This window comes from Rattus norvegicus, chromosome 11 (assembly GCF_021556685.1).
Source record: "Rattus norvegicus strain SHRSP/BbbUtx chromosome 11, alternate assembly SHRSP_T2T, whole genome shotgun sequence".
NCBI classification, from domain to species: Eukaryota; Metazoa; Chordata; class Mammalia; order Rodentia; family Muridae; genus Rattus; species Rattus norvegicus.
Window position 1 is genome coordinate 91,027,000 of NC_141544.1, and position 16,648 is coordinate 91,043,647.

A 16,648-nucleotide genomic window follows, 5' to 3' on the forward strand; every position below is an offset into this window, starting at 1 on the left:
CAGACTGCAGAAAATGAGTTATTGTCCTCAGCCCTAAATGGTCATCTATATCACACCCCTCCTCACAGAGTTCAAGGAACCCTGCAGAAAAGGAGACGGAAGGGTTGAGAGAAGAGAGTTCTGAAAGGACTCCCGTCAAACAGTGTCTCTGCAGCTGTAGTTGCCTCTAGAAGAATTGTTCAATATCAGGCCAGTCAAAAGCTCAGCATAGATGAGGGAGGGGGTCACAAAGGCTCGCTCCCAGCTGAGGAGCTTCAGCAGGTGATAAAGATACAGTGATAAAATGTTCCTTGCAGAAGTGGCCCGGTACCTACGTTACCTGGGTACCAGGAAGTGAAGTGACGCAGTCGATTATGGAAGGAGGACATTGGTCATATAGGGGGACGTGGTGGATCTGGGGAGGGTGGAAGAGGATGTGAGGGGCAATCATAATCAAGACACATTGCATGTATGTCAAACTCTCTACCAATGGAAAAAACCTTAATATGTCAAAGTCCCTCTAGTCACAGAGAAAGGCTTGGGGAGCAGGACTTGGTGACTGGTTTGGATCACTACAAGTTGAATTCTAGGAGCCCAGCATGGGATCTACATCAAGGTCCTGAGTGTTTTGAAGTATCCTGTCCTCTGTACCAGCAAAATGATGTCACCCAGGATTAGAGACACTACCAAATGCTTACAAAGGAGTCCTGGCTCTCAGAGAGAGAAGGGAAGGGGTGAGGTGCACTGGGAGGTGGGGATTCTGAATAACTCAGTGGTGATTCCTGCCGTCTGTTCTGCTCCACTGCCTCCGTTACAGTCCGAACCTCTCACCTCTGCCTTGCCCGTCTGCATCTTTCCCAACTGGTGCTCTTCCTCCATTGTTGCTCCTGCCTCATCTATTTTCCCACAGTGTAGAGGGTTAGAGCAAGGGAATCAGACCAAGACCATACATGAAATTAAGCTCAATTCCTCAACAAGCAAGACCCTTATGACTTTTTCCAATCTCACGGTATGCCACTCCCTCCGTTCCTGCCACTTGGCTTCTCCTGGTCCTCACGCCTGCCAAGGCGTTTCCCACTGCTGCCTCTCATTTTTACATATGCTGGGTTTTATCTGCATGGAAAGTGGTCTTCTTTTAGTTCTACACACCTTATGTGTCAGATCTGATGCTACTTTATGTTGGACTGTTCTTATCAGCTAAAGTTGTTAGTTACTGTGTTTCTATCATACAAATGATGACGTCTATAGATTATAGTCTATATATGTGTATGTAGATTATATATACTTCAATACTAGAATTGTAAAATGCAGTACATGCTCCTACTATATATTTTTGCTTATAGTCATTTTGTTTATTTATTGTTAGTCACCCCAGTAAACTATAGACTCTTTGAGAGTGGGAACCTCTCCTGTTTTGTGTACTGTTCAGGACCACCCAAAAATGTTTATATTTAATCACAGCATTATCAATTTGCTTTGTTAACTCCAAAGACCACTGAAATATGAAAAAAATGGGCAAAAAAAATTTGGTAACTGGTAATTCTACAAAAAACAAGACTGTATACTATGGATTTATATTAAGACTTCCAGAAAATTCTAGAACTAATTTGCTTGAAGCAGGACTGTACACCACTCAGATGTGACTTTTCTCTCCCTACATATATGTTGCCTCTTTTAGATTAAAGCTGGTTCAAAAGTATGGGGACCCTTCTGTGGAGAGAAATCCCCAGAACCAATCAGCACCCAGAGTCATAGCATCCAGATCCTATTTCGCAGCGACAATTCAGGAGAGAACCGAGGCTGGAGGCTCTCCTACAGGGCTGCAGGTAACCTTATCCCCTTCCCAGGCCACACTGAGCCACTATGCTCTCTCTGTGCTTACAAGGAGGGTTGTTGAGGGATTCAGGATGTAGTCCTAGCTAGAGGATCACTCCTCTGGGAACCTAGTAGAACTCTGACTGAAAACCTGGGAACCAAGATACTTCTCCTGGGTGAGTTTCCCATCTATCTATACATGGGGAGTGGGCACCAAAGAGATTGAACTTAAACTCAAGATTGGCTGTGCTTCGTTCTGTAGAGACTGAAAATAAATTTGCTTCTCTTTTTCCCTCACATGGAGATTCATTAGGCTAAGAAGACCTCCCAACCCTGATTGTCTCCAAGTGTGGGATTGGAGCTTGTGGACTGGAAGTTCTGGATCTGTGGAGATTTCACTGTAGAGTTCTGTCTCTGTGCTGGCCTCTGGCACGGCACAGCCTTTTCAAGTGCCTCATGGCAGCTAGTCCTCAAACAAACCCAGAGAGAGTCATATGACTCAATATGTCTGTAATAACTGAAGAAAAAAGACGGTAAACCCCAGCCAGTAGTGACCAGTCATCTTCATAGGACTAGGAGGCCTGGCTCTGCCTGCACCCTGAGGAGAGATGTGAGAAAATTAACAAAAGAAAGTTTGTCCCCGAGAAAGTGTCAGGGCCAGGCATTGTCACTGAGGTACTTGTCAGGACCAGCCTTCTGAGGAGAAGCAGAAGCATCCCACTACAGTCCCTTGGTGCCTTAGGAAGAACGTGAGGCTGCGGTCATCCTGAGTAGCCAATGAGTGAAAAATGGCAGGGCACAAACTTCAACCGACTAGGAAGACCTTGCTTATTAAACTGGGATAGGAATATGCATGAGTACAGGCCTGGGGGTGAGCGCCCTGTTGCTGTAAGACAATGGCCAGTCTCTGAGGGCTCAAGAAACTGTGTGGCTGACCCCTTCACTTTACCAATGAAGAGATGGAAGGCCACGTTACAAACTGACTTGCCCCTGCTTTCAAAACTCTTCTTCTAGACACCCCGCCACGTTGTTTCCACCTCATTTCAGGCCTCAATTCCTCGGTGTCATTTTCTCAGTGTCCCTTTGCTGTCATTTTTCTTGGTTTTCTCACCTGCTGTCTTTTCATTTGCTTCCTGCCAGGAAATGAGTGCCCAAAGCTACAACCCCCCGTGTATGGGAAAATTGAACCCTCGCAAGCCGTGTACTCCTTCAAAGACCAAGTGCTCATCAGCTGTGACACGGGCTACAAAGTGCTAAAGGTGAAGAATGCTGCCTGGGAAGGGGAGCGAGTGGGCCAGAAAACCTCTGTCAGTCAAGTGTTTCCAAGCATCCTGTTACATTACCTCTCACTTCAAGACACAACACAAAAGTTGTTTATCAGAGCATGCGTTGCCCTGAATTTTTCTAAATAGGGTTTCATATGGCTCAATAATTAGGGACTACAACCTTAACGAACTTCCTCAGAGGTGAAGGAGGATGGTGCCAAAAGAGAAGCAGGTTTAAAGGTGGCAGATGGGTACCCCTTTTGTTCCCTCCAAAGTGGCAGTCCACCTAGCCACCCTTCAGAGTAAGAAAACGAAGTTCCCACATGCGGGCACTTGGGACTGGAACGAGGGATTGGTATTGTTATGCTCCCCAGGTGAATCCAATGTATAGCCAAGCTAGAGGCCCGGTGCTCTGCAGGAATTGCCCTTGGGAAGGGGCCTGATCAACAGCAGTAGTAGCAGCAGCAGCAGCAGCAGCAGCAGCAGCAGCAGCAGCAGCAGCAGCAGCAGCAGCATTACCTGGGAGCTTGTTAGAACTATGAATCCTTGGGTAGACCAAAAGTACTGAACTGAAATCTTGGTGGCAGGGACGAGCAGCCTGGCTCTACTAGCCCTCTCTAGGTGATGCTGACTGCTTGCTTTAGTTGGAAAACCACTGCTCTAAAACTCGAGTCAAAACTATAATTTTTCCTTTAGAGACAATTGCCCATGCCTAGAGTGTAAACACGGGTAACAATGTGACATATAACACGTTCATGGGCAAGTTTGCCTTTGAGACTCATGGGGGTAATTCCCAGTTGAAGATAGCCAAGTTTGAAGTTTGAGTTATCTTAGTAAATATGTACTAACCGACTTCCTCCTCCTTCCCACGCCTTTCTGGCTTCTCTTCAGGATAACGAGGTGATGGACACATTCCAAATTGAGTGTCTGAAGGATGGTGCATGGAGTAACAAGATTCCCACCTGTAAAAGTAAGGAAACCAAAGGGATTAATTACGATGATGCATTTCTTCATGGTGGGCTTGAAGTAATGAGAACCAGGGATTAAAAGCTTTGACAGAGCTCTCTAAGAGGTGTGGGCAGAAATCAATAACTGGGTAATAGCTAGACCAAGAAATATAAGAGCCCATTTCAGAAATAAGATTTTGAAATCATACACACACACACACACACACACACACACACACACACACACACACACCCCTTTCAGACAGGGTACAAATGTGCCAAAGGAATATAAGAATGTCTCAGTGTCTGAAATGAGCTTGAGCTCAGGAATTGCTACTTTGAGAAACTAGTTTGGCACTCATGCTCTGACTCCAGTGGTCTTGAGTGCCTGTGTGCTAGTCACTCAACTCCTAAGTCTTCTGGGTAGCTGATGACTTAGGGCTGTGTAGGAAGAGCTGTGTGGTCAGCACAGAGAACCTCATTAGCTCTGGTGACCCAGAGTTCTTGCCTTGTGTGCTCTTAACATTACATGACCTTTTACTGTGACTGTAAAATAGAGCATTTAGAGTAACTTTAATTCTAGAATATATGCCACTTGTTCTAAAGAGAAATGATCATAAATAAACTATTGGGTCTTATAAGATAGATAGATAGATAGATAGATAGATAGATAGATAGATAGATAATAGATAATAGATAAAATAGATAGATGACAGATAAGTAATAGATGATAAATAGCTAGCTAACTAGCTAGATAAATAGATGACAGATAGATAGATAGGTAGATAGATATAGACAGAGATAGATAGATAATAGGTGATAGATGACAGATAGATAGAAAATAGATTAAATAGATAGATGACAGATAGATAGGTAGATAGATGATAGATAATGGATAGATAGATGATAGATCGATGATAAATAGATGGACAGATAGATGATAGATAGATGATAGACAGATGGTAGATAGATGATAGATAGATGATAGATAGATAGATAGATAGATAGATAGACAGATAGATAGATAGATGATAGATAGATTTCCAGCTACTACTCCATGACTCTCATACCCATGTAATTTCAAATGTAAAACTTTTAAGGATCATGATTTCAGCAGCTATATATAGTAACAGCGTGCTGGCAGAGCCAGGGAGGGGAGGAGGACTCAGTGACTTGCTTTAGAATAGAGAATGAGAAATTAAGATATTATAGCCCCCACCCCCACCCCAATGCCCGTTTTATGACTTTGGATTCTGTCCCCTTTCTTTTCCCATAAATAGTTGCCACAGGGCCTTCAGCCAGATCCTTTTCCACTGTGCCCAAGGAATCCTGGTGGCAGGGCTCCCTGGAGGCAAACCCCAGGCAGCATTTACAATCAGAAGGAGCTTGTGTTCTTTTTCATATGGTGATGGGCTGTGGTCTGGGCCCCCAGGAGGGGAAAAGACTGCCATTTTATAGCTTCAGTAATAAGCCCAGCACTTACTGGATGCCATTGCAGAGTTCTGTAGAGAATTCAGATGAAGAAGACAAGGTCCCAGCCTGAGGACCTCATGTGTTCCTGCAGTAGGTGGCCCAGTGGGCAGCGTGCCTGGGCTCTAGCAAGGTCTGTGCAGGGACAAAGCAAGGGTCATTCTGAAGAAGATCAACAGAGGTTTTCAGTGTTCAGGACTGAAACAGACTCTGTTGGTGGGAAGTTGTGGCTTTAAATGTAGATTCTAGCCATAGGTAATTTGCTCATATTCTTTTAGCCTCATCCTCCCTGCTCAAGACTGTAGTGACAACTAACTGGGTTCCTACACCCAGCACACCCGTAAAGAGCCAGAAATACATTCAAGTGTAGTAAGCACTTAGTTATACTCAGCCTGTCCCCATCAGTGGGTGGGGCTTGGTAGCTCTGCCTTATAGTTTTGGAAAGCAGAAAGCTCTAGTAATACTTTTTCCTGGTAACACACGCAGGTTATAATAATGGGCACCTTGGCAGAGAAAGTCACTACCACATCAGATAGTTTTTTTCTAAATAATAATTTATTTAATTTTATTTTATGTGCATTGGTGTGAGGGTGTCAGATCCCCTGGAACTGGAGTAACAGACAGTTGTGAGCTGCCATGTGGATGCTGGGAACTGAAGCCAGATCCTCTGAAAGAGTAGCCAGTGTTCTTAACCGCTAGTCCCTCTCTCCAGCCCCCAGATAGTATTATTTTATATGACCTATGCTAGACAGTCACAGAACATGTTAACATTTTATACTGAAAATTTGACCCAATTCATTTGCATTAAACTATATTAGGGCTGCTCCAGCCCATGTTAACACACAGCCAGCATCGTTGAGCATCTGTGGGTACCTTGTACTCTGCTAGGTCCTAGGGAAGACTGACAAGTTGAGTCCTTGGGAATGTGAAGGGAGGGGTTGGAGACAGACAGAAAGTGTGCAAGGCGTGACCATGCAGCAGAGAGACCGGGGATGTAGCTCAGGTGGTGGCTTGCCTAGAATGCACAAGGCCCTGGATCCAGTCCCCAGCACTGAATGTGCTACCTCCCATGGTAGCACATGCTTGTAACCCCAGCACTTCAGAGATAAGAGTGTGGAGACAAGAAGATTAGAAATGTAATGTAATCTTCAGCTATATAGTGAGTTCGAGGCCAGCCTTAGGCCACATAACACCCTGTCTCCAAAAGGAAAAAAAAGGGGGGTGAGAGAGAAAAAGAGAAAGAAAGATGATTAAAAAAAAATATGAAGATGAACAGGAAGTGGGAATTATGGGAATCTTGGCCCTGTCACCACAAAGTGGTGACAAGTCCTGCTATATTCTGAATGCCATCTGTCAAATAAGCATTTGGGCTGGATGAATGCAAAGCTCCTAGCCAGGGGTAGAAATGTATCTTTCTTCGGGAGCCAGGATGTAAGACTGTGTAAATTTTCAGAACAATACAAATTCAGCCGGTCCCAAACTGTCCTTCACACTGGCTGTGCCCAAACTGCACTCTTGGTTGGTTCTGGTGTAATGGTTTCTGTGTTTCCTGCATGAACTATTTCTGCTTGGCTTGCTAACTTTTCTTTCTTTTCCTTTTTTCTCTCTTTCTCTCCCTCCCCCTCCCTCTCTCCGCTCTCCTCCCTTTGCCTCCTGACCCTCCTTTGCCTTCACCATGGTGACAGAAAGCGAGATCGATTTGGAGGAGGAGCTGGAGTCAGAGCAAGTGGCAGAGTGAAAAGATTGGCATTGGAGGGAACCCCACACAGTGCAGACATCTGAGAACGGATTCCTTACAGAGAACCCAATCCCTTACAGAGCCGCCCCACCCTGCCCCATCCACCGACACTCCATTGCCCACTCCAGTGTGAATTAGAACGGATGCTGAGCCAGGCCAGAGCCTCGTCAGCAGACACAGCTACCTGCCTAGGAACAAACTCTCTCCCCCGAGGACTCGCTCACCATGCAAACTTACTCCCAAAAGCAATGAAAGACCATGGGTGGTTATTTTAATCTCTAAGTGAACTGTGCTCTTCTCAGAGGAAAATAGGCCCTTGGCTCAAAAAACACAAATTTAATATACAACCACATGACCTAGAACAATATGGGCCCTGGTGACTGGTCCACTCCGTACTATAAGTTTAAATGGGTCAGGGTGCTAACAACTTAATGACTTTCAAATCTCCGGCTTTGCTACTGTCTTCACAACCATGGGTTTATAAAATGAATAATAACAACAGAGTGTGGATGCTGGCGAATCCGCGTGTTTTCTTATTCAGAGAATGTGTGTCCCGTTCACATGTTTTTGGGATGAAGTTCTGCTATCTGAGGTTCTTTACTATTGGGGTTTACAAGCTTTGTTTTTTTTTTAAAACCCACTATGAGGAACCTTAAAGAAATGAGCGTCACATCTGGAAGCAGCAGCCCTCAGCTTGGGCTCGTGGCTATAACTAGGTCATAAACAATGGTGAAGAAAGGGCGGGAGAACAGCAGTGTGCATCCTGGTACCTAAAAGGCAATGTCTGTCTGAGTTCACACATGACGTGGGGGACCAGCTCTTAGTCAGTGAACACCCAATTTGATGATCAGGTGGTCACTTGGTGAGGGCAGAATCCCATGAGTGTCGGGGAGGAACAGTCTGGAGACCGAGGTGCTTGCTGTCTTGAGGTAAAGATGCCCTTGATGGGGGAGATGAGATGGACACTAAAGACAAATGTCAACTGGGCAAACATTTGTTTGACAGCCCAGAGAGTATTCATCATCATTTTGCTCAAGGTGATAGAGGGACTCATAGCTTAAGGAGATTTGATATGTGTCCAAACAATTGTAAAAACAAACAACATAAGGTACATGCCACCTAAGAGACAAGAATGAAGATTTCAAGGACACTAGAACATGACCCGCCCAATTAGCAGTCTCACAAACGTTTTAGGAAGAAGCAGTGTTTGCTCGAGACCTCATGAGGTGGTGGTATGGATACAAAGTGCCCAGATTTCAGGGATGGTCCAGGCAGTGCCTGTAAGAGGAAAGTGACATTCGAGAGAGTCTGATGACATTGGCATACAGGTGACCCAAGGGAAAGAGAACGAGGCCAGGATGGTCATGGGGGTCTCCTCCTTGGTCCTGAGTACCGGGTTCAAATGCTTACATGTGGCTCTTCAAGAAGCCCTTGATTTGCAGAACAGTGTGTTTAGAGCTCAGGCCAAGAAAGATGTATTAGAAGAAACATAAAAGGCAGCAAGAAATGGCTAGAGACAAGATACGGGGCAGAGAGTGGTGAGCAGAGCAGACTGCAGAAAGAGAAGAGCCTTCTGACTCCAGGCTGTAGGAGGGGCCTAAGACAAACATAGAACAAGCGATATACCCTTACTAAGTCAACTGGGAACAGTTTCTGACACATACTGATTTGGTCACCAAAGACTGCTCTTGGGAAAGTTGTCTCCTCTCAAAGAAACATGACTTTCTTCCTGTCATTCTGCACATGGGAAGAAGGATGCTCCTTCCACACTGACTAATATCAAGCTGATATAGCCCTTTGTTTTCCATTTGTCACCACCCCCCACCCCGACAGCCATATCAGTGGGCAGAGTGACTTGTGACTTATCTGGGGTGACAAGAAAGCATGCCTTCTACCTAGAAAATATCTCTTACTAGCATCAACCATTCAAGGTCAGGGTCAAACACTCAGTTCCTCCACTGGGGACAGGAGAGTTGGGTCATGAGGATTATTGAGGCCAAAAGAACTTCTAGACAGCTCAGGGGAGCACCAGTAGTACCAGTATCCTGTTTAGGAGATTTCCTGAAGGTAAAAAAAAATCTTCATGTCTCATCAGGAGAGTACATTTAAGTCTACTTATAGTTTTAAATAGCAACTACTATCTTACGTTATTCTAGTCTTAACCATTATGTTAGGGCTAGGGTTAGAGTTGGGATTAGGGTTAGGGTTAGAATTAGGGTTAGAGTTAGGATTAGGGTTGGGATTTAAATTAGGGTTAGAGTTAGGATTAGGATTAGAATTAGGGTTAGATTTAAGGATCAGGGTAACAGTTAGGATTGGGGTTTTGGTTAGAATTAGGATTAGGTTTAATGGGTTTGACTGGTTTAGTTTACTTCACAAACTACAAGAGCATGTATATTCTGGCTTAGCAAATCAAATTGAGTGATTTGTTTAAGGATCTTGAAGGCAAGGAGCCCTGTGGGAAAGAAATACATGGTATTCCTTCCTTCAACCTCTCTCCCCCTCTCTTCTAATCTGGAAGGTTCTGGAATCAGACAAATTGTAAGGTAGATAACTCTAGTCAATCCTAAAGGTTAGTTTGAAGTTCTAGGTTAAAGATCCAAATGTCTGACTGGCTCTGAGAGGTTAACGGCCTCCTGTATTTCTCAAGAGGTGTCAGTAAAATTTAAGGGGAGGTAGAGATTTTGGAAATTCTACCAGAACTCTGGAAATATTGACTACTATTGTCTATGCTAGCCATGGAATGCTTACTATTTAACTGGAAAACACATTAAAAACAAACAGAACAAAACAAACAAACCTAGGAACAGCTAGTACCATTTACTGGAAGAACACCGAAATCGAGGTCAGGTCTAGTTCTCACACTAAGAATAATTCACCAGGTAACTCTAGACCAACAGTGTCTCCTCTCTAGGGTCATCTGTCACATAAAGAGTATGTCTCCATGCTCTGCTTTGGTGTCTTTTCCAATGGTGGAATTTCATATCTCCCCAATTCTAGCACCGACTATCATATGTAAGATTAGGGTTTTCTTAAAAGCAAGCATTATTCCCTAACAGAAATAGAAACCAATAGATTGGGTACTCAGCCTCTGATGCAGAGGCCATGAAAGATACACTGACTGAGCTCATGCTGGAGTCCATCCATGCTAGCGACTCACCCACGATGTGGCTAGACAAGCAAGCTTCCTAAAGTGTGTCCTAAGGACAAGGCATCTTTGGTCATGTCCTATACTGAGATTATAGCCAGCTCCAGTATCCCTGTCACCATCAAAGGAGAAAAAGAGTCGGTGAAGTCTGGAAATCTGTCCACCCCTGACTCTCCCTGCATTCTGGGGACAGATTCATGAGCTCCCTGAAGCAAGGAAGCAGGGTGGGGTAGGGCTGTATACTTACGTAGGAACTAAGGATTCTTTGTTTGGTCGGTTTTGTTATTTTAGTACTAAGCTCCAATGTGAGCACATTAAATGTTCTTTTTCAGCCTGTGGTTGGGACTGGAAAAAATGGAAGGTTATTTGGTTCAGGTCAGCCAGAATTTTCTCATTGAGCTATGGGCTTCGTGCCTAGACAACAGAACCAGAGGAGATTGCAAAACAAACTCGAAGTCTAAGAAAGAAGCTGTAGTTGGGCAGAAACTTTGGTCTGCATAAATCTCAACAGACCTGTCCCTGCCCTGAATTTGACCAGGGTAGGTAAGTTGACCATATTGTAGGAATATAGTGGAGTGATGCCAAAAGCAGAAAAGCCTATTAGTGGCCTACTGTGCAGTTGCAGGGGCACCAGTCAAATAGACAATAGTATTTCTCCCTGGAGTTATGCATAGTGTATAAACTATGCATCTAGGGAAGACAGATCTCTTGCTGACTACAAGAGGAAGAGCAAACATTAGCTAAGTGGCCTCACTTCTCTCTCAGTTGTAGACTGTGGAGTTCCAGCAGTGCTGAAACATGGGCTAGTAACCTTCTCCACAAGAAACAACCTCACCACGTACAAATCTGAGATAAGGTACTCCTGCCAGCAACCCTATTACAAGATGCTTCACAATACCACAGGTAAGCTCTCCATACTTACTGGGCCTCGGAGCTGGGGCCTGAAGCCACTCTAGGATTTGGCTGCCTATATGTGTGCCAAGCCTTATGATACAAAGTGTTCTCTCATAAGGCGTATCATTTGATCCCTGCTCCCGATATGCTCAAGTGAATAGGTTCATTCCGACACACCGAATAGTTCCAGGACCAAAAGCAAAAGTGCTTCCCCTTTTTAACTTGAAATTCTGAGAAAATTCTAGTAAATAAGAGCCTGTTGGTGGAAGATCACACATCACAGAACCAAGAGAAGAACTGAGACCCTGGGGGAAGTCTGGATCCTCCCAAAATAAATCCCTTCATATGTCTGAGGTAAGGCTAGGATTTCTAGAAAATGGCCGCTACTGCTGACCCCACCATTTTCAGTCTCTGCCTCTGGCTGACCAGGCCAAATCCACCGAGTAGAGCTATAGGGCTCCTTTCCAAGGCTTATTCTCAGGTCTCACACAAAAGTCAGACGGACTGAGAGAAGGACGAGCAGATGACATGTCTTAGCAGGAAATCCAACATGTCTCAGACCGAGACCCAAACACGGCCACAGCTGTTGCTGTTCAGACCTCTCCACAATTTCTGGATGAGTTTCCTGGCTTCCCCAGGGGTCAGGTGGTAGCATGTACGCCCAGGTTAAAGCATTAGGAACAGCCAGTCTGTTGGTCACAGTGAAGTTGTGGGAGGAAACAAGAGGAAAGTTCATTAGAAACGTACCTCACCTCTCCTGCGAGTGAGGCCTTGTGGCCTCAAACTGTCAATACTCTTAAATACACTCATGGTCTCCATCAGAAAAGCAACCCAGCAGAAAACCTACCCTCTGCCCATGCATACTAGGAATAGTCCTATAGTTTCCCTGTGTCTCCAAATCTCATCTTTAAACAAGAGAGCATGCAAGGACTGGAGAGATGGCTCAGTGGTTAAGAGCACTGACTGCTCTTCCAGAGGTCCTGAGTTCAAATCTCAGCAACCACATGGCGGCTCACAATCATCTGTAATGAGATCTAATGCCCTCTACTGGTGTGTCTGAAGATAGTTACAGTGTACTTACAGATAATAAATAAATTAAAAAAGAGAGCATGCTATAGCTCGCAGGGCTATCCTCAGGCCCACATTGGCCAATGGACATGAAAGTGACTTATTACAGAGTTTAAAGAAAGGAGAGAAAGGCATGTGTGTTGCACGAAGCTTTATGAACGAAGGTTCTATGACCCATGAAAAGGAGAGACCTGCCAGGGCCTGGGAATGTAGGAACCGGCACCTACTACCCTCAGGAAAGCAAAGTCAGAGTTAGAGGACCTATGGAGCCATGCCAAAGACTGTGGTGTTTATTTCTGGGGACAGTAATTCATAGCTGAAGAGGACTATATTATATGTTCCAAATAATCATTTTCTTTCCCTTCTCCTACCTTTTCCCTCAGGTGTATATACATGTTCTGCTCATGGGACCTGGACAAATGAAGTGCTCAAGAGAAGCCTGCCCACCTGCCTTCCAGGTACCTCACCCACCAAGTCCTTTGTCTCACAGTCTCCCACCCAAGGTCTGTTACTGTGAAGTTGAGAAGGAAATGATTTGCTTTTGAAATGATGTCATCAGAAGGTGAAAGGTCAGAAAGGTCTAACCTGGTCTTCTCAAACTAACCAGTGTCTTAACTCTGGCCCACTTTAGAATCCCAGAAGCCCTCCCTCCCCCATCTCTCTGCTGTTCAAGAATAATCCTTTCCACTAGGTTTTTCTTCCAAAACACTTCATGTATGCATCTGAAATTGTGTCAGGGAAGTCAAGAAAATGGACACTCTGTCCTTAGGCACACACCAAACCCCAAAGAAGATGTCAAAGTAAGACTGATCTATAATGTGCTATTGAACCCCGAAAGTGTTAATATGCTCAAATGTGCTCAAATAGTTGTGATTCTGCCACCTCCGTGTTTCAGCCACTGTCTCCATTGGAAAGTGGGAAGAAGGTTTATGTGGTAGCAGGAGATGTTTGAATGCGTGTAGATGTTGGGGAATTTGCTTTGACTTTAAAAGTATAGATGCTTTGCTTTGCACTCAGAATGCATCCATGAACAACTAGAGAACCACAGCCCAAAATGACTCCCCAAAGGGCTAAACACAACCCACAGACATTAACTTCAACATGTACAGTGCTGCAATGTACACGTTTCAAATTTCTAAAAATCGAGAATAGCAGCTGTTAAATGACGAGGCACTTAAGAGAGCAGCGAAGGGACATTGAGATGTTATTGTCCTTCCTGAGTCCTTCTGCGCCTCTCCTGGAGCAGCAGCTTTGCATCCCGTGGCCTTTACATTGTGCTGAATGAAAATATTGAGCAAGCTGAGAGAGCACATTGTATGAGTGGCGCATGTTAGTAGCCCTTGGTATTCACTTAGCAAGTTACACATTCAATTGCTAGGCTGAGGAGGTCCCTGAGATTGACCCTCATGACCTGAAGAGGAGAACAGTGTATGAGTCAGTTCCATAACGGGTGCACTGGGCCTGCTAGAAAGCAGAAGTCAAGATATATGCTTGTGCAGGAATGGAGCGGGGGGGTAGGAGGGGGGACACCCAGAAATCAGCAGGCAAGGTAAGACAAGGAAGACGCCATACCATCCACACTTAACAGTTTCACTTACCTGACCACAAGCATAATCAAGGTCTCGATGTGGGGAGGACTTTAAAAAAGAGCAGAAGAGTGGGTCTATGGCAAGCTGGAGGTTCAAATGTCCATATGCCTGAAAGATTTTGTGCCCAAGAGAACTAAGCTCAGTCCCCATGCTGGGAAGCCACAATGCAATGTGTGACTGGAGAACACATGCCAGGAGGGGAGTCGAGAGCCTGGGCCCCAGGCCCAATGCTGCTGCTTGTAGGTGGCATCTTCAGTAAGTGATCGTGTTATCTGTGGCTAGGATTCCATACCTCATGGGTGGGTGAGTAAGACCAAGAGACAGCTCACACTGTGCTTCCTCGTGGCCATCAACCTCACTGTGTAAAGAGCAGCTTGGCTACACTGAGTTATGAAATTCTTTTAACATGAAGAGTTGGGCAGAACTGTAATGTATCGTTGAACCTCACTAGAACTTTCCAAATTCATTCCTTCTGAAAGCCTGAGTAGCGAGCCAGAGTGGACAAGCCCATTTCACTTAGCACCACGGTGTCTACCCTATAGGGGTGGAGGGTCGTAAGCTGACAGGATTCACCACTTTATTTTTGCTGACATGGAAGCTAACAGAAACATTGCTGTCTAATGCACAGGGCTGCACTTTCCTTGGTAGGGCATATTTTATTTCAACTAAAGGCATACAGAATCTGGAACATAACCTTCGTGTTTTAAGGAACCTAATTCTTTCAGTACCCACCTTAAAAAAAAAATCTGGCTTCAGCGTAGCCAAAGCTTTGAACATTCTAAAAACATCCTTTGTCCAAAATATTACTGGCAGAAGAGTAGCTGTGAGGAACATGGGAGATGCCAAGCATGGGACCTGAGACCATCCCCACCAACAGCTGTGTCTCAGTCATACCTGCTGAGTCCCACCCACTAAGGAAGCTCAAGCAAAATCAAGAGGGCAGGGAAGGGGGCTGGGTTAGAGGAGGAGACAGTCCTGTCTTAGAAAACTTCCCCAAAGACCTGGTGCATCATTTTGGCCCCCTGAAAAATCAAAGATAAATCAGAAGTAAAACATTGTAATGGGTAAGTGAAGGTAGTTCAGAAAAGTGAGATACTTTTCATTTCTTAATATAGTGACTCTGAGTAAGTGAATTGCCTTCTCTTAAACATTGTTTCCCCATATATAAATTAGCTGTCCTTTAATGTTCTCTGGGCTCTGACCTTCCGTGACCTCAGAATGTACTGACACCTTGGTTGGGGAGATGTATCATTCATTGCTGGGCATGGTCTTTGTTGTGATGTGGCCTGAGTCATCTAGTCCCTCGTCCGATTATGGCCTTTGTCTGCTAGATGAGTTTTTATGTAGAGCATGTCCCAGACCTGCCTTGCAATGTCACCTCTTTGTCTGCTCTTTGTAATGAGAGACTGGCACTCGACATTAAAGACCAGGTCAGAAACTTAGAAGGTCTGTTTACATGTGACTTGGAGAAAATAGCAGGATGACCGAGGATCGTGGATGAAGCATTTGGCTCTAGGAAGAAGAACATCCGAAAGCATTAGCCTGTTGTGACCCTCCCGAAGTCACAAGGAAACCCAGATGCCTCTTGGTCTGTAAAGAATTGTTCTAAGTGCTCGGAGCCCAAGAGGGTAACCTGACCATGACAACAGGAGACGCAAACTCACGCCGACTTCAAACACCCTTCTCAGGGAAGGCCCATACGGGGCTGTTCGTAGCCATTAAGGGGTTGCAACTGAAGACTCTCTGCTCATAAGCCAGAGGGGTTTGGCTGTGGGAGCCTGGTGACATGTGTGCTCAGGGTGTGACTCAGATGAGCGAAGTTTTCTCTCTTAAAGGTACTAAAGGACCCCTGGGGGCAATGATGGGTGATCCTGAGCAAGGCTCATGCATCATTGCCTGTGGATTATGCCACCGTGTCCATGCCCTGTGAACACTGAGCCGTAATGCACATGCTCCAGAGAGCCCTCTAGGCCAGAGAAAGGATGTAAGCCTATTACCATAATCTGACATGCGATAAGGCAGTGTGGGACACAAATGAAGCATCTTTCTCATAGCATAGTTTAGGCTCTGCTACCTGACTTTACAGCCACGTCACCTTGAGCTAATTTCAACCTCTAGATAATGGCAATTAGGTATAAGCTGTGGACACAGCAAAGAGAGAAGTAATTCAAGAAATTTGAAAGTCGTAGATCATCTTTCAGAAGTTGAAATCCAGAAACAGGAGCTCTGATGTAGTTCACCGAGAACATGGAAAAGTCAAGAACCCAAGTGTTCCAGTCTAGCATGAAATCTGCAAGATTCTCACTGAACTCAGTAACTGTGCCACATGCTGCATAAGTCATAAAATAAACACTACTAATACGCCCATTTTACAGATGTGGAAACTGAGTTTCTGAAAGTCGAACAACTTGCCTAAGGTCCTCTAGCTCATAATGGGAGTTAGAAGCTTGATATCTGACTACTATAGTCTGATAGATGGCCTTTTAGGCTCTTTCGGTTTCTCTGTGGACATCTAAAGAAAACTCCAGGTGGTTCTCTGAAAGTACCTGTCAGGGAGATGGCTTCTGAGAGATAAGATACCTTTCTAGAGAAAAAAAAAGGGTATAGGGTATCCTCTGGTAATGGTGATCTGGCTAAATATGGTCCAGTCCAAAAATGACTTAGCCATAAGTGGCTCAGGTTGGACGAGGTCAAAACATAAAATGATCCGGTACTGGAATGGTTCTGGTTATGAG

General features: G+C 44.8%; 1 protein-coding gene across 4 annotated transcripts in view; it reads left to right on the plus strand.

The window, feature by feature from the left end:
• Positions 1-16,648, plus strand: part of Masp1 (MBL associated serine protease 1) — a 70,352-nt gene that overhangs the window by 31,635 nt on the left and 22,069 nt on the right. For 3 of the 4 annotated variants that reach the window (XM_087576853.1, XM_087576854.1, NM_022257.2), the window contains 5 exon segments: positions 1,658-1,805; positions 2,935-3,053; positions 3,951-4,029; positions 11,128-11,265; positions 12,708-12,782. In XM_087576853.1, coding sequence (XP_087432979.1) covers positions 1,658-1,805; positions 2,935-3,053; positions 3,951-4,029; positions 11,128-11,265; positions 12,708-12,782 — 559 coding nt within the window. 4 annotated transcript variants of the gene reach the window in all.